General features: G+C 39.7%; 1 protein-coding gene across 1 annotated transcript; it reads right to left on the bottom strand.

Annotated features, from left to right (window-relative positions):
• Positions 1–1483: 1483 nt before the first annotated feature.
• On the bottom strand, positions 1484–17654 carry ddx3xb (DEAD-box helicase 3 X-linked b). Its single transcript, XM_039792686.1, is given in 20 exon segments — positions 1484–3029; positions 5102–5226; positions 5385–5538; positions 5666–5783; positions 5915–6096; positions 8308–8452; positions 9123–9267; positions 9416–9576; positions 9672–9770; positions 10351–10448; positions 10598–10733; positions 10850–10949; positions 11636–11755; positions 12200–12248; positions 12251–12301; positions 12563–12763; positions 13776–13835; positions 14333–14377; positions 16375–16426; positions 17610–17654. Coding segments are annotated over 20 exon segments (2166 nt in total). The 3' UTR covers positions 1484–2949.
• Between the last annotated feature and the right edge of the window lie 5756 nt (positions 17655–23410).

The raw sequence follows: 23410 nt of genomic DNA on the forward strand, positions 1-23410 counted from the left end.
GAACCGTCCAAATGTACAGTGGACTTCCTTTTAGAAGTTCAATCAGGGATGAAACATGGATGTCTGGTTTCACAGCAGGGCTAACCAGGGATCAGGCATTGATTACATCACCAAAAAATTTAAATCATGTGTTCTTCTTACATGTTGTAGCCAAATATTTTCAGTTCTGTTGTGCCACTTTTCCACAAGCACACTTTATCAGCCCTGTATCTTACCGTGCTATGTGCTAGGTGTCTTTTTAACATTTGTAGCAGAGCTAAAGTGCTAGCCAAAGTGCAGCACACTCCAGCCTGACATACAGAAGTAGCATAGAGGAATAGAACATAATAGGCTTGAATGTGTTGAATGAATAGTAAGAATGGGAGTGTATGCAAATCTTAAGCACAAGCTACATAGTTATATTTGGTGTGTAAGAGAGAAGTGCTAAAATCTGAATAAAGAAGATGGTGTCACACGTGAACTAATCACAAGGTGCAGGCACAGTTTGGGGAAAATCTCAAACCTCCAACACATGATCCACGTAAGCAATGCCCGCCCCAAACACACCCGATTTTTGTTTTTCCCCCCCCTAAAAAGGGGTTGGTTTATTTTTTCCAATTTTTTTTTTTTGGTCCCCTTTTTTTTTTTTTTTTTTTTTTTTTTTTTTTTTTTTTTTTTTTTTTTTTTTATTTTCTTTTTTTTTCTCCGACCCTAACAGATCTTAACCTAACGAATAAACTGGAATGATTTATTTTAGAGAAGACTCTTCATGCAACTCTCCAGGATAGAGTGAGCGAGAAATTTTTGAACTCTTAAGCCTTTAAGTTGTGTATCCCCCTGAAAGAAGCTTTTGGCAAACAAGGGTTTCAATGTTTGTGGTGGAAGCGGAGCCTGTTTCCCAAAGCATGGTGGCACTAAGAGTCAGCTGAACAGCCACCGATAACATTTGGTTAACTGTTGTTTATCAGCAGCAGCCATGTAGGGGTTTTAAGGTCTACACTGTAAAAATGTTGTAGCATTGCTCACATCACTGCTGGATATGGTCACAATATCCTTTCCTAGTTCACAGAATAGATAATTGTCGTACTGTGAAAAGATCTTATTTTGGCTAATATTATCCGGGAGCACTGACCTTGAAATTATTGCTATGCTTGGAAACATTTATGCGATGCTCACTGGAAGATACCAAAGACTTCTGCCACATGCAAACTACATGTCTGAATGGTAAGAGAATTAACATAAAATGACTGCTGCTGCCCGCCAAGGCCAAACTCTCTCTCAGTGGCTCTGTAACTGACGTAATGTGACCCAACAATTAGTGACAAGATGCCTTTGAGAAACTCAAACTCAAGCTTAAACCAGAGCTGTAGATATAAGTGACATTTAGGTCAATTAGTAGGACTTGGTTTGCCAAAAGCATAAAACCACTGTTGTCATCTCTGCTCACTGGCTAGTAAAGCTTCTCTTTTGAATAAGACAAACGTAATGTCTTTTTTTTTTTTTAACCTATTTAAGTCATTCAGGGTGAGGGTATATCAAAATAATCTATAAATATGGTTGCAGTGGTATTATGCTTTTGGGAATCAGCTCATCAGAGACCTTCCGACGAATTTGAACTCCAATAAACAGATAAGGACTTGCTTTGAGTTTTCTCATCGCAGTTTTTGATTAGTTTTTATTTTTTTTTTGCCAAGGTTTGATTTAGTTCAAGCCTAGTTTGTTTCCTTCCAAATATAAATAAAGAAAAACACGTTTAAACCCATACATGACATTAAATACACTTTTTGTCACAGTTGGCCAATACTTGTAGCCACGTATGTACGTATTATGGCAATTAAAACAACGGAAATAAGAGACAAAGTTCAAATTCTTAAAGGCACAGTACAGAAACAAATGATCCTCTATTATGTTTTGTTTCAAACTAAGAAAAATGCTGTTTGCAGTCCTAAGACTGTTTGCTAGCATCATTGCTAATGGGCGACAACATCTGCTGGCGTCCCATTGGCTGGGTGTTTCAGTTTGTCCAGCCTTGTCCCTTCAGCCTCTGTTAGACATCTTTCTCAGATCTCTTTAAATCAAGACTTCAATATGTTTTAAAAAAGTGAAAAGAAAAACAAAACTAAAATGTTCTGTTTCTGTGGCTGCTTTTAAGTATCTATCGTGTAAATAAAGGAGAAGTCAGCCAGTTCCTATTTTTGAAGTTATATGCAGACATATTTTGCTCAGATTCGACATCTTGCCAATCTCTGCGCTATATTTTAGAAAAGGTTTTGGCCGGTGATTTACAACATGGCCATGCGTTACATACAAAGATGACATGTGAAGGTACACAGGACGCCTGGCTGGCTTTGGGTGAATGCAGACAAAAACAAAATAAAGCCAAAACTCAAGTGAAAAAAAACTGGATTTCCCCCCAGGTCTTCTACAGAGGTTTTGTAGAACTAACTCACTGTAAATCTTAAATGTCCATCTAATCTTAGGAGGTTAAAAAAAAACAAAAAAAAAAACACCTAGAACTTTAATTCAAATGGTTATTTTTTCTTCAAGCACTTGCCACAGAGGGAAAATAGTTCAAAATGTCCTTACTGAAACTCAAGGATGGTGCTAGCTGGTAGCTAGCTAGTGTAAGCTACTATTTTACACCAACTGAAATTGAAGAAATCCCTTTATACTGTGGCCTATTTAAGAGGTGAGATTTAACAAAAATGAAGAAAGAAGAAAAGATGGGGAACATTAAAGACGAAGGTGGAGATGGAAAGGACAGGTAAAGGAAAAGAATTAAAATATCTGAGTGCGTAGGGATGGAAGGAGGGCTATATAAATGAGTATAAATAGTTTAATAACATGCACGTGGGTTCTTTGGGTTAATGAACGGGAGGAAATGGATAAGGTCCAGACAAGTGTGGAGAAGGGAAGGAGGAATCTGTGAGAAGAAGAAAGGAGGGATGAGTAAAGGGGGAAAGGAGGAACCTAGTTGCCCCACCAGTCTACTTGAGAGTGTGAGTAGTTCCCTCCGTAGCCGTCGCTGGTGTAGAAGTTACCAAAACCACCTGAAAGGGAGGAAACAAAGCAGAAAAAGCAAAGTTAATAATGTAAAAAGTGTTCCCAATGAGCCATAAGTAACAAGAAACTTCCAAGTTGGGTTGCAGTTCATTGAGTCTATATCCACGACGTTCCACTTCCGGGATTGCTCCAGTGTCGCCGGAAATTCCACCGGATGTCCCCCTTTTCGGCCGGATGTCAGTTACCTTCCGCTTTCTTTGTGTCGTAATGTTAAACTCCGGTGGATTTATGAGGACTATGATTAAAGGTGCAATATGTAATACGGACAGCTAGTGTTTAAAAAAGTTACTGCAGTACAAATTCAAAATACCAGAGAGAGTCGTCTCCCCTGCCCCCTCCTCCGCAGACTAAGTTCACGGAGGCTGCCAGGCTGAGACCGCAGCATCCACAACAATGTTGCTAGACGATTGTCTCACATAGCCAGACATTACTCCACAGCGGAGTAGCTAACGTTAGATGCTGGCTATATTGACAGTCATAAAAACCCGTGCTCACGCGGAGCTCTGTACCCAACTGACACACACACTTTTTGGGCTTAGAATTACAGTAGGAACCACCAAAAACCCCACAACCTCGCCGTCCTCCCCACACGCCAGACAGGCACACTTCCTCGGCTTAGACCTACAATAGGAACCGCCAAAAATAACACTACCTTGCCATCGTTTTCCACCCGACTGAACACACTCCGTTGGCTTAGAATTACGGCAAAAATCGCTGAACACGCTGCAAACTCACAGTCCTCTCTTCCCGATTTACAGCCCCTCTCTCGTGGCGTAAAATAACTCACCGTTGTCGGCTCCGGCCGCTGAACAGGCTACACGTTGTAAACAGCCATGGGCTGCTTGCCTGGTCCTCTGGTAACGTTAGCAGTTAGCATGGCGGCGTTAGCCAGGACCAGTCGGGATCACTTTACTGGCTGTCTCTCAATTGTTATTGCGAGTAACTAACTCAGGTACTCTAGCTATATAATTCAATGAGAGTACACAAATGTTGAAATTACATAAAATGCCCATCCCTAGTGGCTGTGATAAATTAGCCTGAAGCTAATGATTACCTGTTTAGGAGGAAATTAGCCAACTCGGCGTCCTTTTGGGCTCTAAGCTGTCTCCATCTTTCAAATACATCTCCAGTATTTACCCGGGGTTTGTTACGTCTCTGGTCACGCAACCGTCAGAAACATGCCGTTTTTATTTTCTTTTATTTTGCAGCGGCACCGTGGCTCCGTCCGGCGCTTAGCACCGCCCAAGAGGATTGTGATTGGTTTAAAGTAGTGATGTCAGTTAAACGCGTTATTAACAGCATTAATGCAAACCCATTTTAACAGTGTCAATTTTTTTATCGCGAGATTAACGTTGCTGTTGCAACAACTAGTAACGTTAGAAAAACTACAACACCACACCAGAACTAGCTAGACCGGAAACAAAACAGGCACGCCGCACACACTTGTTTGGGCTTGCGAGCCGGCCAGAGAGTAGTAGGCTAACGTTACGTTTTGAGTGGATGGTGAGCGCGAGACGCCGAAATGGATGCCAATAAGTTTCTGAATGGAAAGATTACTTTTAAAAAGTTGCCAAATGGTTCCATTGAAGACCAAAGTGATCTGTGTGTTTTGTCGTTGTGAACTGAGCTATCATCACAGCACGTCCAGTCTGAAATACCACTTGGTGGTGGCCAAGCACACAGCTGATGCGAATTCTCCGCCCCCTCGTCAAAGCCAGGCGACAAAAGCACAAAGCAAGCCGATCCACTTTTCCATGTCGATAAGAGTATTAAAATGAGAAAAATAAATAAACAAAAATAAATCAAGGGACATTTAAAATAGCTAAAAATATGCAATTAATTGCGTGTTAACTATGACATTAATCGCGATTAAATATTTTAATCATTTGACAGCACTAGTTTAAAGAAATACCAATAAACCAGAGCACGTTTTTCTCCCATCCCGGAATGCTGTGTGGACTAGCCAGACCCTCCTCCGCGGCGCTGTGGAGGAGGGTCTGGCAATGCGAGACTACAGTTCATTATAACACACTAGTAGTTCTATCCACAAGATCCTCACCTCCTCCAAACCCGCGGGTTCCTCCATGTCCTGCCTGGTTGCGACCTCCACGTCCTCCAAACCCTCCAGCGGTGCCTCCGGCAGCCGTCTGGCGATAATCACGCGCTCCAAAACCACCAGCGAACCTGGTGGCATAATCAAATCCATTGTTTAAATCAAATACAGAGTGAACTTCACTGCATTTGGACAACACCATTGATGGGCATAGACCCTTAAATGGCATTAACATGCAGAGTAAAACACACACATTTACCAATGAAGAGGAGATAGTGTGTATGTATACCTCTTAGAGCGTCCTCTGTTGCTGCTCTTATGCTGGTGTTCATAGGCCAGGCTCTCAAGCCATGAGGGAACTTCTTGTTTGGCCTCTACCAGAATGTCCAGCAAGTCCTTAGTTATGTTCCCATTTTTATCATTAAAGAATGATGTGGCAAGCCCTGCAGGGAACAAAGTAGAAATTAATATTAGCAGTAAATCGCAAGTAAAAATAGCTTCGACTCTATCCCCATTTTAGATGACGCAACATGGCTTAATACCATTGACTGACGCTAGTTGTAGTCTTACCCAGGTTTCCGACACGACCTGTACGTCCAATACGGTGGACATACTCCTCTATATCGCTGGGCAGGTCAAAGTTAATAACATGTTTCACGTTGGAGATGTCCAGACCCCGAGCTGCTACCTGAGTATGTACAAAAGAGAGAGAGAGAGAAAAAAAAAAAAGTCACTCACAATGTGACACACGTTTACATGCAGTGATACTATTCACTTTGACTGTAACTGATACAAGTTTTTTTTTTTTTTTTTACTTACCGCTGTGGCCACCAGAATGGGGCATTTTCCTGATCTGAACTGGCTCAGGGCTTCCTCTCGGTCTCTCTGGGAGCGGTCGCCATGGATACTGGTGCAGGCGTAGCCCTCCCGATACAGGAAGTCCTCCAAGGCGTCCGCACCTTTCTTGGTCTCCACAAAAACCAGAGTCAACGAGTCCTTACCTGATAAACCGAGAGAAAAGACACCTGAGGTTATTCATTAAGGCGAGTGTATAATCAGGGTGGTCATATATCAGAAAGCAGATTTTAACTTGCAGCAGGGTTTTTCTATATCCAAACCTCAGATTTGTAATGCTGCAGAAGAAAGGTCAGGGGGTCACCAAAAATCATGAGGAATAATCTTTGAGTCAAGATTAGAATCTATGCAAAAGTGAACGCGTATGAAACTTCACTGGTCTTTTGTTGATGAGGTTTCTTGCTCTGAAGAGATAAGCTCATCCGATGACCTTCCAATTCTTAGGGATTGCGGATGACTTGGCAAAAAAAAATAAGTTTCAGACTTCCTATTTCACCTAATGAAAGAACAACCAATCAAATTGTATACTCAACAAAACATCGATGTCAGCTTGCAAGTAGCTTTGTGACATTTTGATACAATTTGATGTGACACAATCTGACGTTTTTTTGTCAAAGTCAATCTTTTTCAGGAAGCTTAAGCTTGTGTAATAGTCAGGGAAACCCACATCTGGATTCATACAGCTGGCAAAAAAATTTAAAAATTAAAATAATTTTAGTCAAAATGTAACACTTGAGTGGAAATTCACCATCTTCCTGTTATCTTATTCCTTAATTTGTCAAAAAAAAAAAGATAAAAATAAAAAGAGCTGTAGATACAAAATATACTGCATCACACTGACAATCTAGGAGATGCAAATCCTTCAGTGTATAATTGAATCATCAGTTACTCTTTCAGCCCTACTGGCAGGTTATACGTCTACTGGTACAGCTGTTCATGTCCCTGGTGTGATACATGAATCTTGATAATATTCACCTTAATTTGTTTACATTTTTCACATCACAGTACATTTTTTCTATTAACAGAATAGTGCAACAGGCAACAAGGAGTGCAGTGTGGGAAAATAATAATAATAATTACAAAAAAACAATAGCTAACAGTATCAGCAGCACTGTGTTGTTGTGCAGGCACTGTGACTAGAGCCACTGATGGAAAGAGTTCGGTCATAGTTCTTCCTCAATGCTCCATGAACATTACTAGCCGATTATGAAGTGGAGGACATTTGTATCCACTCGTTAGCTGTTGAGACGACAACATAACCAGACTCTCTCCATCAAGGCTTTGGGTGTGAGATGAAGACACCACAGCAACATACTGTACATAAAAGATGCCACAAATAAACTTTGAAAAACTAAGAAAAGAAAATACAACAGGCATGTTTGATTTAAGCTTAGCAAACCGGACCGATGAAATGGTACACAGAACCAAAAATTACTAAATAAACAAAAAGGAGTCTCAGTCCACAGAAGAACATCAAAAGAGCAAGCAAAATTATTTAAAAATATATATGAAATGACAGATACAAATTTCCCCATTGAGGATCTTACCAGGTTTCTCTATGTTGTCTCCAGTATTGTCCTGTACCTCGCTGGGGATGACTTTGGATAAAACCACATCAAACCACCAACATGTCAACTGCACTCAATCAGCAGTATTAAACCAACTATGTATGCTTGGTGTTCCTGATGTACCCAAAGTTTGCCCCAGTTCACAAAATTTGTTTTACTAACAGCAGAAAATTGCTTATTTTCCCAAAAACAAAAGCGTCAATTTAAATGGATTTCTACTGTAAATGGAAGGAATATTAAATATTTGTTGAAAGTTACGGAGTGGAAATGACATTTATTTTTATGGAACATCCTCACTATTGCCTTACTGAGAAAATAATGTGTAGTTTGATGAAACCTGCTTGAGGTTTTCTGCTCAAGGACAAGGCAGAACATGCAGACAGACTTTATCTAGGTTCTGAGCATGTTTCAGAAAGCAAAAAGCAGATTCTCTAAACCCCTTCACCTGGAATATCAATTTTAGACTTTTTTTCAAGTACCAAAGTTAATTTTGTGAAAGTTCTGAACATGATTAAACAAAGGGTGTTTACGGTGTGTGAAATAACATTGTGCTTAACATGAGACACAAGAATGTATTGGCTGAGATGGGAAGACAACAAATATGATAATGGCAAAAGGATCGGGGAAATAAAACACCACATTGTGTGTGTATATAAGTGTTAGCCGCAGTAGCTCTAAACCGATGTAGAAAAATCTATTCAGGTTGAAGTTAATGTCTCATAGCCTGCAGTGTTGGGACACATCTGAAGGTAATCTTAAAAAGCTGTTATTGTTATGTGACTGTCTCACCTGTAGCACTGAGCAGGTCCAGCAGGAAAGACCGCTTATCGCTCTCCTCCACCCACACAACCTTCTGAGTGATGTTCTCTGAGGTGGAACCCACTCTGCCCACTGCCAGGAAGATGTAGTCCTCCAGGAAATCCCTGGCCAGGATCTGGAAATGGAGCAGAAAATGTGTACGAATACATTTTTAGCACTGGCTAGGCAAACAAAATTGTAATTTTACGGTTATAAATTCAGGTGCCATTTAGTGACATTACTGCTTATAACCCCTGCTTTGTTCTTCTTTCAGTAAAGGCACATAGCCTCAGGGCTCTGGCGACATGGCAAAGGGTTGTGCAGGGAAGTGGGAGTGTACTTAAAAGGGCCCATTTGTCTGACGTCCTGTTGTGCACTTTAACCCCCCCAATGTAGCACAACAAGACTTTATAATTACAACAGTTTTCCGTCAGATTGTTTTTATGATGAGGTTACATGATTGGCCGCCACAGCGTGACGTCAAGTTGTGTTACTCCAAAAATTAAAATCGGTTTCAACTTTTTGCCGTTGTGTTTTTTTACGGCACCCCCCTGTGGCCCCCCTGCTGCAGCCTAAACCCACCACCCCCATACAAATAAATGAGAGGACTGACGTTTTCGCCAGAGCACCTGAAGCTACGTGAATGCAGCGAAGACTTCACTCTCGTAAGTGAGCCTTATAGTCTGGCTACAGCAAAAGAATTTTTTTTTTTAATTTGTAATACTACACCTTATCAAAAGCATATTTAAGGGGAAAGCACACGCCAGATTTTTCCTTCTTTTTTTTTTGGAGTATTGCAATTGTACCTGGATCTCTTTAGGAAAGGTTGCGCTGAACATCATGGTTTGTCGGATGCCTTTGTGCGGCATGGTGTCCTGTTCTACGATGCGTCTTATCTGTGGTTCAAATCCCATGTCCAACATACGATCTGCCTCATCCAGGACCAGGTAGCTGAAGTGAAGAAGAAAGATGTAGAGTGAAATGCAATTAAATCATACCCATCTCATTCTAAAAGACCAGTAATATCACTAAATTGAACCAGTCCATGAAAGAAAACCCTAATTTTATCCATCGCTCCCTCCTCCCGTCCATGTCTTACTTGCAGTAGTCTAGTCCAATCTTGCCCCTCTCCATCATGTCCACCAGTCTTCCAGGTGTGGCCACCAGCAGGTGGCAGCCTCTTTCCAGATCTCTTATCTGCTGGCCAATGTCTGCTCCTCCATACACAACACAGGGACGCACTCTGGAGCGGTAGGAAAACTACAGACAAAAACAAAAAGGTGGAAGAAATACATGGGTAAATCTTTGTCCGTGTCCGTGTGTGTGTGTGTGTGTGTGTGTGTGTGTGTGTGTACCTTCCTGGCTTCATCATATATCTGCAGTGCCAGTTCTCTGGTTGGAGCCAATACCAGTGAGATGGGGAAGTGCTTACGACGTCCATACTTTCCATTCTCCTGTAATACAATGACAACACAACATTTCAAAAACATGTGTTTTTTGATTCACAAGAACCATTGTTTAATTAAAACGTGAGCACTAACATTCACAGTACAAGTCACCACTTATCAGGACTTACTAGGCCAGTGGATCCCTACCTGGGGGAGGTCACAATATAAAATCAAAAAGCAAACTTTTTATGACTTTTCTTTTAATTGTGGTTTGTTCCTGTGAAATACTTTTGGCCTATTACTAATTAGACATAGGGATGTCCTGATAAAGTGTCTTTGCCTGATTCATTAACAGGGGAAGCTACGTACCATCTTGTGTAACTGTGGTCTTGTCTACTATTAGCCAATTACTTGTCAAGTGCGTTCATCCAAACCAAATGTAGTGTTTTTGTTGTTTATCTGGTGGATACACTAAATACAATTTAGCTAATCTAAAAGACAAATATTTTCTTTATAAAACATTATAGTTCAATGAAAAAAAGGCTTTACTGTTTGTTTTGTTTTAAATGCCCCTAGCAATTGATCCATGCCTTTTTAGTCCATTTTAGAACTTTGAGCAAATAAAGTGTCCTAATTTTTTTCTTGCCTGTCCAGATGCTTTAGCTGCGTTAAGAGCTTCTCCTGGTCCATCGGTGTAGATCTGGCTGAGAATCGGCAGCAGGAACGCTGCAGTCTTCCCAGAACCTACAGACACAAAGCCAAACTCATCCATCTCCATGTGCATTCAACAGAGAGATCCTTTCATAGTATTAGGACTAACTCCAATATATCACTTTGTTTTGTCTCTTAGAGATATGATGTAGTGTAAGTGTATGTCTCTGTCTGTGTTCTACCTGTCTGTGCGCAGGCCATGAGGTCTCGCTTTGACTTGACAATAGGAATGGCATATTTCTGGACAGGGGTCGGTCTGGTGTAGCGACTCAGACCAATGTTACCCATGACAATCTCACCCATGTCCACATCTTGGAACTACACAGTACACACACACACAGTCAAAAAACATTTACAAAAACAGCAGTTAAAAGTAATCATGCCGTTGATATATAATGTAATATTGTTGGATCCCGAGTTAACAGTTAACTTACACTTTCGATGTGGTGAGGGCAGTTCTGTCCTGTGGCCTCAACAGGAATGTCATCGTATTTCTCAAAGTTAATCCCGGTGTTACTGGCGGCGAACAACTCACTACATAGCAGGAGAAAAGACATGCAATTTAACAATGACTTACAATAAATACACTTATGTTAAAAAACAATATATGTCTTTGAATACTAGGGGCTGTGCAATTAATCAAATTTTGATCGGGATTTCAATTTTAGCTCCTAAACGATCACAAAAACAATGTAATCGAGAAAAACTATTATTTTGCGCGTAACATTTTGCAAGGGAACTCTTATTTTGTCTTGTGTTCTGAAGGGGCATTCAAAAAGGAAAAGTATCAAGGGAAATTTCACAGTTCAAGGTGTTTTTACTGTTGATTTGTTGATTTGAAACTGCTTTTTACGTTCAATAAATGCAACATCTTTCCAAAAGTCAATGAATGTTAAATAATCGGGATTTCAATATTGACCAAAATAATGGTAATTAGATTTTTTTTCCCATAACCGAGGAGCCCTATTGAATACATCTTTCTTTGATATAAATTACTGTAATCTTAAATGAATGTCACTCACTGCTGTTTAATTATTTGGCAGATGTATATGGGTTATTCTAGGACACGAGACCCAATGAAACCCCAACAATAAGTCATAAACTGTCTAATGCTGATTTTACAATCTATTCGTTGAATCACGATGCATGCTTCCAGAATAAACCAGACGCGAACAGTTTCCCCGATATTTCCTGCAGTAAAAGTAAAGGCACAGACTTACTGTTCAAGGCGTTCGTTACGTGGTGTTTGTTTGGACCAGTCTCCCTCTTCCCTGGACTCCTCCACCCATCGGTTGTTTCCTCCTCCTCCTCCACCACCACCAAATCCACCATGGTCAAACCTGAGCACAAAAAAAAAAAAAAAAAGAAAAAGACAATGATACAAGATGTGTGATTCTGCTTTGATGTTTTCCCAACTATCCAAATTACACTACAATTTTTTGTTTCATACTATGAATTTTGCATTTGCAGAATGGCCACTTCGCCTCACACTGCAGTCCTTGTTGCTTCTAGCTCGCCAACAGGCCAGGGGCAGGCAACAGCCATTGATCAACTATGATATAAAGTCACACCACACGCTTCTTTTTATCTAACAGCAAAGATTTTTACCAGGACAGCGTAAAACACAAAGCAACACAAGAGGTCAACGTTTTTGCTTTCATAGTGAACATGGCACCTTAACCTGAAGTTGTTTCAGTAGTACAGTGACAAAGAATTAAAACAGAAAAACAAAGAAGTCCTGTGACAGCAGTTATTTAGTCGGTCTCTGGGTCTCATCTCCTTACCTCCCTCTGTTAGCATTGCCTCTGTCATTGAAGAATGCAGATTTCCCCGGCTGTTGCCAAAACTGCCATAACTGTCTTTAGCAGTGTTCCAGCCGCCTGCGTCTGACAGGGGAATGAACACAAAACTATTAGAAGAGACCTTCACACATGTATTTAATTAGTACAGTCTTTGGACTGAGACGCAAAGTATGTCTGCATAGATAAATTGCATGCATGATGAATGACAGAAGCACGAACAGGGTGCAAAACAATCATCAGAGTCATGTTAACACAGGAAACACAGGTCATGTTATCTGCAGAACAGATCATAAACTATGGAAGAAAAAAGTTTTGTTAGTTTGGTTTAGCAAAATAAAATCCCACCTTTATTTTCATAGCCACCGAAGGCCATCGGCTGTGCTGGGTTGATGGGGTTGAAGGCTCCGCCCCGGTTGCCACGGTAACCTCCTCCGACACCACCTCGGCCCCGCTCCATACGAGGCGGGCCACGGTTAAACGTGTTGCCAGCCATGCGGTTGTCATGGTAGCCATTGACAAAATTGTTGCGTCCCCCGTCCCAACCATCTGCAGAGGGAGAAAAGGAAAATAATTACACAAGACAACGGTCAATTTGGCCTAATATATATTTCATAAAAAGAATACATTTTTCAAATTTATTTAGAAATTTGAAATATAAATGCTGAATTGTAATATATATTCATATAAAATAGAAGAAGCACTAAAATCCCATTGTCTCATTTGTAGTGTAGTGATACAATTACTATTCGGGTATTTGGAGTAAGTGTCCCATGACATGGAAGCTATTTAAAACCTGCAATTATTTTCTTATTCAAATTTTAAAGTGCTCATATTATGCTCATTTTCAGATTCATAAATTGTATTTAGAGGTTGTACCAGCATAGGTTTATGTGGTTTCATTTTCAGAAAACACCATATTTTTGTTGTACTGCACATTGCTGCAGCTCCTCTTTTCACCCTGTGTGTTGAGTTCTCTGTTTTAGCTACAGAGTGAGACATCACACTTCTGTTCCATCTTTGTTGGGAGTCGCACATGCGCAGTAAGTACTTACAGCTAGTCAGTTGCAGAGCATGAGGGAGTGCCACGCTAGCAGCTAGGCGAGCATTATAATGTAGGTTACAAAGTGACGCACGTTCTTCACGGAAGTAACAAAGCTGTTTGGAGCAGTTTGTGAACAGTGTTTTCTGTTCTATAACGTGCACAAAAAGACATAACACAATAAAGGAAAGGGAAAAAGCCAATACAGCACAATATGAGCACTTTAATTAATAGGTTTGCAATGTGAGATCAATTTAGTATACATTTTAAATAGTACATTTCAATAATATGCTTATATCATCACTGCTGTGAATATGGACATTATTGTTTTAATTCTTATTCATAACACATAAGTGATCAAGATCACAGACTACTTAATATCCCTTTCTTCACTTCACTGAGGAGGAGGAAACCAGAGAACATACTGATGGGTGATGCTAAATTAAGGATAGTTCTGGAATAATATGTAGTAAGAACAAAATGAACATTAGTGCATGGTAACAAAATGGAGGAACTTACAGTTGGCCGGGGGCGCTATGGTGTAGCCACCAGGTCGACCAGCAGCAAAGGCATTTCCTGCTGGACAGGAGGACAGTGTTTGAGTTGTGGTTTTTATCATTAACAAATGCACTTAATAAAAAAGGGACTCTGGAGTTTTTGACCCCTAGTATCCAGCAATGACTTTTTTTTTTTTTCAAGCGGGTCCCCATTTTGTTTGTATTGTGCATGCATACTTCGACACAAGCATGCGGGTGACGCGATTCACATCCTGCCACCGTTTTCACACTATTCCACTGACCAACAGCTGACTGCAGTAATGTATTTGTGCAAAGAAACGTAGTGATGCACCAGCAAAGGCACGGAAGAAGGCGACTGCTAGCTAGCTAACATGGACGGAAACAATGCTATTCAGAAAATAAATCTGCTTTGCAATTGTTTTATGAGGAAGGAAATACACTCTAGGATTCACACAATGTATTTTGGTGAGTAACATTAAATGTAAACATAACTTAAAAGTTTTTGTTTGTTTACAAGAAAACTCCACAGGACAGCTTTAACTCGATGATGCTACACACCATTTTTGGAAGCGTCGTTCCGTAAATGTGGAGGAATATATCGCCCTGCAGACAGAGAGAGACAGTGTCCAACATCATTTAATGTATTATTAGACTTTAAGGACTTGATTTTAAACTTATTAAAATCTTTTGAAGCACCCCCAAAATGCATTGATCTATGGTGCACATCTGAAGCTAGAAACCATGGAAATCCAATATATATTTCCAAACTCATCACCTAGTTTTTCTGGTGTCAATGAAACATTTAACCCTCTGAGACCTGTGGGAGCATAGAAGCACCCGGCCCATATTACTGTCAGCAGGCTGGGTTCTTCAGCTAGAGAGTGGAGATACTGGTATCATATGAAAGTAGAAGGTCTAAGGCATCCATTGCTACCAACCATAACGCTCCGAAGTAGGGCTTCACGTGCTTTCCGAATCGTGAGTGTTGATCCGTTCAGGGCCAAGGATCAAATATGGCCCGTTACACCACTACTCCGAAGTTAGGCTAGATTTTGGTAAGGGAAAACTGCCATGACCATTTCAAAAGGGGTCCCTTGACCTCTCACCTCAAGATATCTGAATGAAAAAAGGGTTCTGTGGGGACCCACTAGTTTCCTCTTTGCAGACTTTATGCTAATCCCATGCAGTTTTTGTCATAAAGAATAAATGTTATTTTCGTCTAGATTCTAAAAATAGTGTATTTAATTACGTCTGCACACTGGGGTCCCTAAACAGTATTGCAATTGCATAAATTGGGTATGACTGGAAAGCTGAGACTCCTCTGGATTAAATGAGCCCAATTGTATTCATGTGTGATGATGTCAGTCCCCATAGTAGCCATTCCATTGTAGTGAGACCACTTTCTGAAACTTGACCTCACTGTATAAAATGACCTGTTGTGACCTCTAGGATAATCACAGCCTCATGAAACGTTACAACCACTAACTAGAGACATATAGCATTCAGAAATCTATGGCTTCTCACAGAAATCTCCTAATGTCACAAGTTTTTGATACCAAATCACAGCATGGATTTTTCTATGGCATTTCCTTAAGGTCTTGGTGTCTTAATGTTGTATTTTAGAGGGATTTCCCCCCCCCATTTTCATTAATTCTCAAGTGGTCAAAATGGTTATATTTTGCACCAAATCTCTAACAAATTGTATCAACCCAAAAAAATTCTGAAACAGTTCATTGGACATAATTAAAAGGTGCATTAGGTAAGCCTTATAAAACTAAATTTCTGTCATATTTGCTGAAACTGACCCTATGTTTGAGTAGAAAGTAGTAGAAAATCCAGCTCCTCTGGAACCATCTACAGCCTGTAGTGCAATTTGCTAAAGTCCACCACTCCCTGTTCAGATGCACCAATCATGGCCCGGGAGGGGGGAGGGGGGTCTAACTGCGTGTCAATCACTGCTCATGCACACGCATTCATTCTCCCCGTGTGTGTGTGTGTGTGTGTGTGTGCTTATGAGACCGTTTGGGCTTTAGCAGAAACGGGGGAGGGACTGAGAAGTTGTCAATGTTCAAATTCCATCGTATACTTCCATTATAATGTTCTAAGTCCCTTATACACTTTAAACTTTCAAAATTTAATAGGCGTCTAACCAGAAGACAATGTTTATTACACATGTACTACTAGAAACATCAACTACATCACAGATTAATCAGGTTCCCAGCTTTCAGATTATGTACACCTCTTCTATGTGGCATATACTGTTGACCCTCTATCTCCACCTAAAGATCCCCTATCCCTCCCACAAAGACAAAAGTGAGTCTATGTAGGTCTTAGAGGGTTAAACTGTACTAAATTGCTACAGTGGACATATTAGTTTTATTAGTTTTTCCATTGTAGTACTTCTGTCAATAAAGAAAAAATTGAAAATATTCCCTTGGTTGCTTTCCTGTCCTTCCAAATTTATTCCATTAGGAGTACTTACTTGTTAGTGGCCTTATTATCATAGTTTATTACGTGTGGACTGAGGTAAAATGTTCAGGTTTGTGGGTGTCTATGCACATTGTGTCAAAAGAAGATGAGAAGTTCTAAATGCTGCTTACGGTTAGGTAATCCACCTTGTCCGTCTGCCGCACTTAAGTCTAGGACAGCGAGCTGAAGAAACAGATGCATATAGTCAGAAAAACAACAACAACAACACATTTTCAGCAGAACAAACTAGCATGCCTTTTTCGAAGTGTTTGAGTTTGGAGAATGCTTCTTCTTGCAGCAGGTGACACCAAAACCTGCTGCCTACTTTAAAACTAAAGCAAACAATGTATTTTTTTTTTGTTTATCCATCAGAATAAGCAATGTAAAAGCTTGGCTTACACACGTGCTTCAGCTGGTGCCTCTAGCTTTGTATGAGCAGAGAAACAAACTGCTGTTCAGGAAATTTTGGGATTTTATTTCCATAAACTGAATTTCGGTCTTGGGGTGGGATGCTCTACTTCTACTAAACTGCAGCAACATTAAGTTAATTTAGCTAATAACAGGGATTGAATTATCCATAAATAAAAACCTTTCCAGTGCACTGCAGCCTTTTTTTTGCATCATCACGGAAACAAATGACATACAATAATGTTGTGCATCCAGTGCTCTTGTAGACATTTTTGCTAAGTAGACCTTTCCAAAACATCAATTGAGAACATACAGTACTTTTCTGTTGCCATCCAACTGTCTAACCAGTCAGACACAGCTAGACTAACATTACGTTGCTAGTGACGCAGAAGAAATGAACTTTTTTTTTTTTAAGAGGGACGCAGTCAATATAAACTATAAATGTATAAACTGTCAAACCCCGCATTGTTTGTGTCCGACCCGCTAGCTCCATCTCTGCATAGCTCCATTTTATTATTGTATCAAGCTGCAAGAGAAACGCAGCGAAGATAATAGTTAATGAGTGCGTTTCATATGTTCACACGGGGAAGCCGACGAAACCACTCGGGCGTAATTGGTAATTTGGGTCTCTGTCCACATTCTGAAGCATTTACCAGTAGACCACGGCCTTCTTAAATCCCTGTGGACAACTCTGATGTAGCACACATAGCTAGCTATAATCCAACAGTTGAAAAGGCGGAAGAACCAATAACATTTTCCACAATTTATGGTTCGTTCCCCGCCCCGCAGCCACTCTTGGCCATGCGAGTGTGGAATTGAAGTGCACCCAACGCTAGCTAGCACGATAGCATCTCGTTAGCAGCGTTTTAGGCTAGCCGGTGAGCTAACATTTATTCCTGCTGTTGTAACACTTTTCATCAACTGACGCTGCAAGACACATTTAACTGACACGGCTTACCTGCTGCTCTAGACCGTGGACATTTTCGACGGCCACATGACTCATAACTATTGAATATGGAGGAAAAATGTTGTCGTTGAAAAAAGGACCTCTTTGTTTGCCGGGTTTGTTATTTCTCCTTTGCCTCTGCCTTGTTTCTGTGGTTACGGTAGATGGCAGCTAGCTATTTCATTAGTTTAACAGCTAATATGTAACTTTGTAAAATGCTATTCTTGAATTTTACGTGATGATAAATTCCTTTGCTACAAGGCAAACTCAGCTGATGTCGGTTTGCTCTTTAGCTGAAGCTGAGATGAAGCCGTCATGCACTAGTTAAGCGAGCCTGAATAAAACAGAAAAAAACATCCGGTTGTGTCAAAATAAATGTCAACACACGCGAGTCTAACATTTTTTGCTATATTGTGATTTTGTATGTCTACATGTGCAACATTTTACCTTTGGTATGTCCTTTGGGTGTGTTTTATTTATACGCCATTACAGGTTTCTACCGCACCTTGACCTTTCCATGTATTTTATATTTCTTCAACGTGATTTGTATTTATGTGTGAAACAAACAAGTTGTCGTTGGCACATAGCCTACAGGCCTACTGTAGGAATCAGAATCAGAATGAGCTGTATTGCCAAGGTAAGTTTATAATTACGTTTATTTTATTCTCATAAATATATGAAAATGATTAAAACAATAGAGCAAAGTTACCTACTGCAACAGTACAATAACAAATGAAAAGACACTATAAAAAATATGTAGCCTACTATAAAACTGTTTTCAGGGCTGTACAATTTTGTGCAGGGTTCATCGTATATATAATAAGTAGGCTATTAGTGTTCAAAAGTTTCATAAAAAATCAGTGTATTGTTAGAGTTATGAAGAAAAAAGGAAAAAATGTAGCGAAACAGAAGTAATTGCAATATCACAACAGTTTTTAAGAGTGATAATTTTTTTCACAAATCAAGTGTTTTTGAAAGCATGGCAAGTCTATTTTTGTACATAGACAATGACATAGAGGAATCCATTAAATGTAGCCATTTCACAAGATAACTCCACGAAATGTGGTAGAAAACTGACCACGGGTTTTAAGGGAGATGAAGATTCTTAGTTGGGTAATTATGGAAATGTGAAATATTGACAAAAGTAATATCTGAAACTATAAGGTAAATTAAAAAATATCTATAGATATATTTCGTTTAAAATAGCCTACAAAAGTTTGGGTTTGAAGAATGTTGATGTCGAAAATAGTCAACTGCAAATTAAGGGAAAACTACTAAAGTAGTGCATGTAGTCTTAACCATATTGCAGATTCCACATAGGGTTATGGTTAGCTATAACCAGGTAACAGGTCCTTTAGATAAAATATTTCAATATTTTATTTAGAGTGCAACTTAATTTCTTCACTTCCGGACCGTCGCTGGCTAACACTCCCTAGCTTGACCGATGCATCTAATCCAGGCACCGCGAGACTTTAATCATAGTCTGTCGCGATATTGCCACGACAGTGAAAAAAACAATATTATGTGTCCCCAGTGGAGCGCAGTGTAGATTGTCAGTTGTCTTCTTTTTTCAATCTTTACTCTTTACTTGCCTGTAAAAAGTTTTCTAAATAGCTTTTACTACTTTTTATATACTGATATACAAAGATTGTTTATGAAAATTACTATAGCCTATCAGTCAGCACTCTGCACGTCACAAACCCCCATTAAAATACTTTATATTCAACCTATAAAAATATACCCTATATAAAATATAGTAAGCCGTATAAGAGATCTTGTGTAAATTGACAGGGCAGACAATTTGAAAGTAGCCTACTTGAGCCACTGCTATAAAACCGTTAAAGCTTTCAATATGACAATGATGCACATTCAAAACATCCACTGTACATTTGTGAGCATACAAGTAGCCTAATTCTATTTTCCCCTTACTGGTTTTAATATAAATATTTGAGGACTTTGCCAGCATCATTGTTTTGTTTGCTTAGCCTTTGATTTGTACCGTAAGTTGCTTTTATTCGTTGCCTTCTCTTCTATTGTGGTTTTGGTTGGTGGGCATGCTGGCAGCTTTCATTTCTAATAACTGCATGCAATCTTATTCGAAACAAAAACAATTCTCTAAAGCAGTTTTAAGAATATGTGTCACAAGTTGTTTTTGCAATCATACTTGTTTTTAAAGACTGCTCGAAGGGCCAGTGGTGTGAACAGACCCTCTGAGGGGCATGGGCAAATAGAGTGGCACTTCTCTAAGTTGCATACTGGACCACAATTGTCTTCCAAACTTTAAGTCAGACTCAAAATCAAATCAGCCTTGTTTGTACATGTCTTCACGTGGAAATAATACACAGAATCAAATTGATATTGCTTTATGTAACAGTTCTTCCATTTCTTTATTTGCTTTCCAACCTCTTCACTGCTGAACAGTCAGAAGAATATGAAGGATATGCACAGCAGATGGAAGCTGCGATTGTCTTTCAGTGATATCTTTTATTATAAAATGAGTCTCTCTTATGTTCAAGTTTAGTTCTAAAGCACCTTCGCTTGCAACTGTGATATGATGGACCAGTAAAATAAAGCATTACCTTTTTTGCACGCACTGAAGAAAAGAAAAATAAAGAAAAACACACCTCAGTGTAAAGAAAATCAACAGCAAGTAATACCGTAGCATCTTCTGTATTACTGCAGGTGAATACAGAAGGCATTACCATGCAACCTCAATCTGCATGTCAATACACGATATGCATGCAAAAAACACTGCAAACTGATTACGACCAGATCAGCGAGACCACATCTGGAGTTGGTCACTGTCTACGATTTCTATATTAAGATTTAATACCAGGTGTAAATGCAAAGAGCCGTGATCAGATATTGTCATATGCAAAAACAGATTGCATGTTAACACCTGGAAGTGGTAAATGTGGCTCTGATATGATTTCTGTGTAGACTACATGACCTTGGTGACACCAGTAAGAAAAGACAGAGGACTGCTGAGGTGTAGCTCTTTAAAATATATTTTTATGGCATTGTTGCCTTAATTTGATAGAAAGTTATAGACCGCCTGTAAACACATAGACAGAGAGGGGGTAATGACATGCAACAAAGGCTTCAAGCTGGAATCAAACTGCTTCTTAACCCCCTAACCACCAGGACGCCCAGCTCTTAACCTTTTATTTCCTTGATGTCATCATTTATTTTTCATGAATTCATAACAAATGCATATTAGGGGAACTCTTAAATGTCAGTTTACTTGTCAGAAGGAGAACTTTTAATGTCCTCTGAGAAAACCCTGGTGATGTCATAATGACGTCATCAGAGTCATCTCGGTTAAGGCATGGACACTACAAATTTATACTAGAAAGCCTGTGTTACAAACTCGGGGTGTGAAGTAACCTTGACGTTTATCAGGTGGTGATAATAATGCTACTGGTTGCATTATGGGAATTGTAGTATCAAGCATTTTTGGAGCTTTACCCATATTATACAGGGACTAAAAGTCTGGGTATCTCAGCCTCTGCTGCTTCAATTTAGGCCATTCTTCTTTAGGTTAAAGAAGGTTAACTGCACTCAAGTTGAAGTTGTGCTGGTGTTTTTTTCCATTCTGTGCGTATGCGGTGGTTTTTCTGACACACTACAACTCACACTCTGACTCACAGTTTTCCTAGATGTTTTTTTGATTTCAACAACTGGCTTACCATATTAGTTGGGGGGTGGTGGGCTACCAAAGTTAAACACTATATGAATTTCCAAGCATGTTGTGGGTTTTAAACTGTGACCCACAAACACATACGCCACACAACACACACACACACACACACACACACACACACACACACACACACACACACACACACACACACACACACACAGGAAATGTATTCAGTAAGTCAAATTGAACACAAGCTCAACAGCAGGTTACTCTTTATACAGTTACCCTGCTTACTGTTCTCTATTGATATGAACATATCGACTGGTTTTGGAAACATCTGAAGTCTGATTGCAACAACCAACCAAACAAGAAAAGCTGTTACAATCCTTCCATAAACCAATTGTGCCCACATTCTTTTTTTAGGCATTTTAGGCCATTATTTGTAGAGGACAGCTTAGACCTGAAAGGGGAGAGAGAGGGGGAATGACACGCAACAAAGGGTTGCAGACCAGAGTCGAACCCACAGCCGCTGTGTTGAGGAGTAGACCTCTATATACGGGCGCCTGCTCTACCAGGTGAGCTAACCAGGTGCCCATTGTGCTCACATTCTGTATATGTTTAGTTTGAGAGACAAAAATGTCTCTATTTAATAGCTGTTAAAGGTTAAGCGCTTCACATAGACAACCAACATAATATTGATTATTGTATAATCAAATTGGTCACACCACAAAATGGATACAAAAAGAACTCCATAGGCATTGATTCTGATTCAGGAGGGTTATAAACATTGAATGGTGCAACACCGCTATAGCATCCTCCATTTTGCACTCTCTGGTTCTCAGTTTTATCAATATTGCAAATGTGCTTGTCAGATCACCAAAGTTGAACTTTTAATAAACATGTCCATGCAGCTCTGTGAAGCGATGTGACTCACTGAGGCACACTTTTGTTCGCCTGACTCTGCTGGTTCGATATTTTTGGCACAATACAGTGCCCTTTAGCAATACAGTGCCGTTTTGGAGGTCTATGGAAATCATTTCACACAGTTCTGTAAAAAAAATTCAAACTTCTCTGAGTAATTAACTCCCTTGGGATTGTCTTTTCATTGATATCTAAAAGCACCATGTCAGTTTCAGGGTTGGGATATTTTGCATGCTGGCTCACTCGCACACTATCATGAGTTACTGGGAAACTTTAATAGAACAGAGCCATCGTTAATGCTATTTGTAACAAAATGCCGGGTGTGAAAAGGCACACCGTTTGAGTCTGTACTTTGTGCATACCTGCAACATTTCCAGCAACATACTTTTGCACGTCATGTTTTCCAAGTATTTGAACTTACTTTCTCATTACTTATTTCAGCACAAGTAAAGCTGTCCCTTTCTTTTGCATTTACTTTTGTTTCCTGCCTTGTTTCATAATTATAAATGTATCAAGAAAAAGATTTCCCCGAAACCGGCTCAACTTGGCAGCAGCATGTTTTGTATGATTATGAACTTGAAGACACCAAAGAACGAAAGAAAAAAACAGTGTGGTATGTGTCTACCCAGTAACTTTCCACTTCCAGTCAGTAACTTTCCACTGCAGGATAAGGCTGTTGTTAATGTCGTCTGAACGGACCGAGTGTTGGCATGTTTGCTTGTTGTCGTGCTGGATGTGAAGTCTGCTTTACATACCATGACCTGCTGGGTCATTATGTCCTTAGCTCTTCTGCTGTGAGGCAGACATTTATCTCACATTTAGTTGTTTTCCTAGAAAAGTTCTTGTGCCAAATCTTATTATAGCTTACATATAGATTTGCATTCAATAATTAAATTGCAGTACTTGCAGCTGGTAATGAGTGCAATTTCCAAAATAGGCCTGTGTCTTACAAATCGCAAGAAAATGCACTGAACATACGAGGGAGTGCATATTTATAGTAATCTCTCAGATTAGATTGTGTTTATAACATGGCCACTAGTATATAGGGATACACCATTATCTGTGGTAATAAAGAATACTTGATTCTGAAGAATACCTGACTGACTTTTTTATGTGTTCAGATGCGTGCCCTATTAAACTGAAAAATGCCAGCGCTCAGTCGTTCCTCCCTGCAGCATCGGGAAGCAGCCAACATTTGCATTTTTTAAGTTTGATAAAAGAAAGCCAGCATTACAAACAGGGGGCATGG

This window comes from Perca fluviatilis, chromosome 24 (assembly GCF_010015445.1).
Source record: "Perca fluviatilis chromosome 24, GENO_Pfluv_1.0, whole genome shotgun sequence".
Lineage (NCBI taxonomy): Eukaryota > Metazoa > Chordata > Actinopteri > Perciformes > Percidae > Perca > Perca fluviatilis.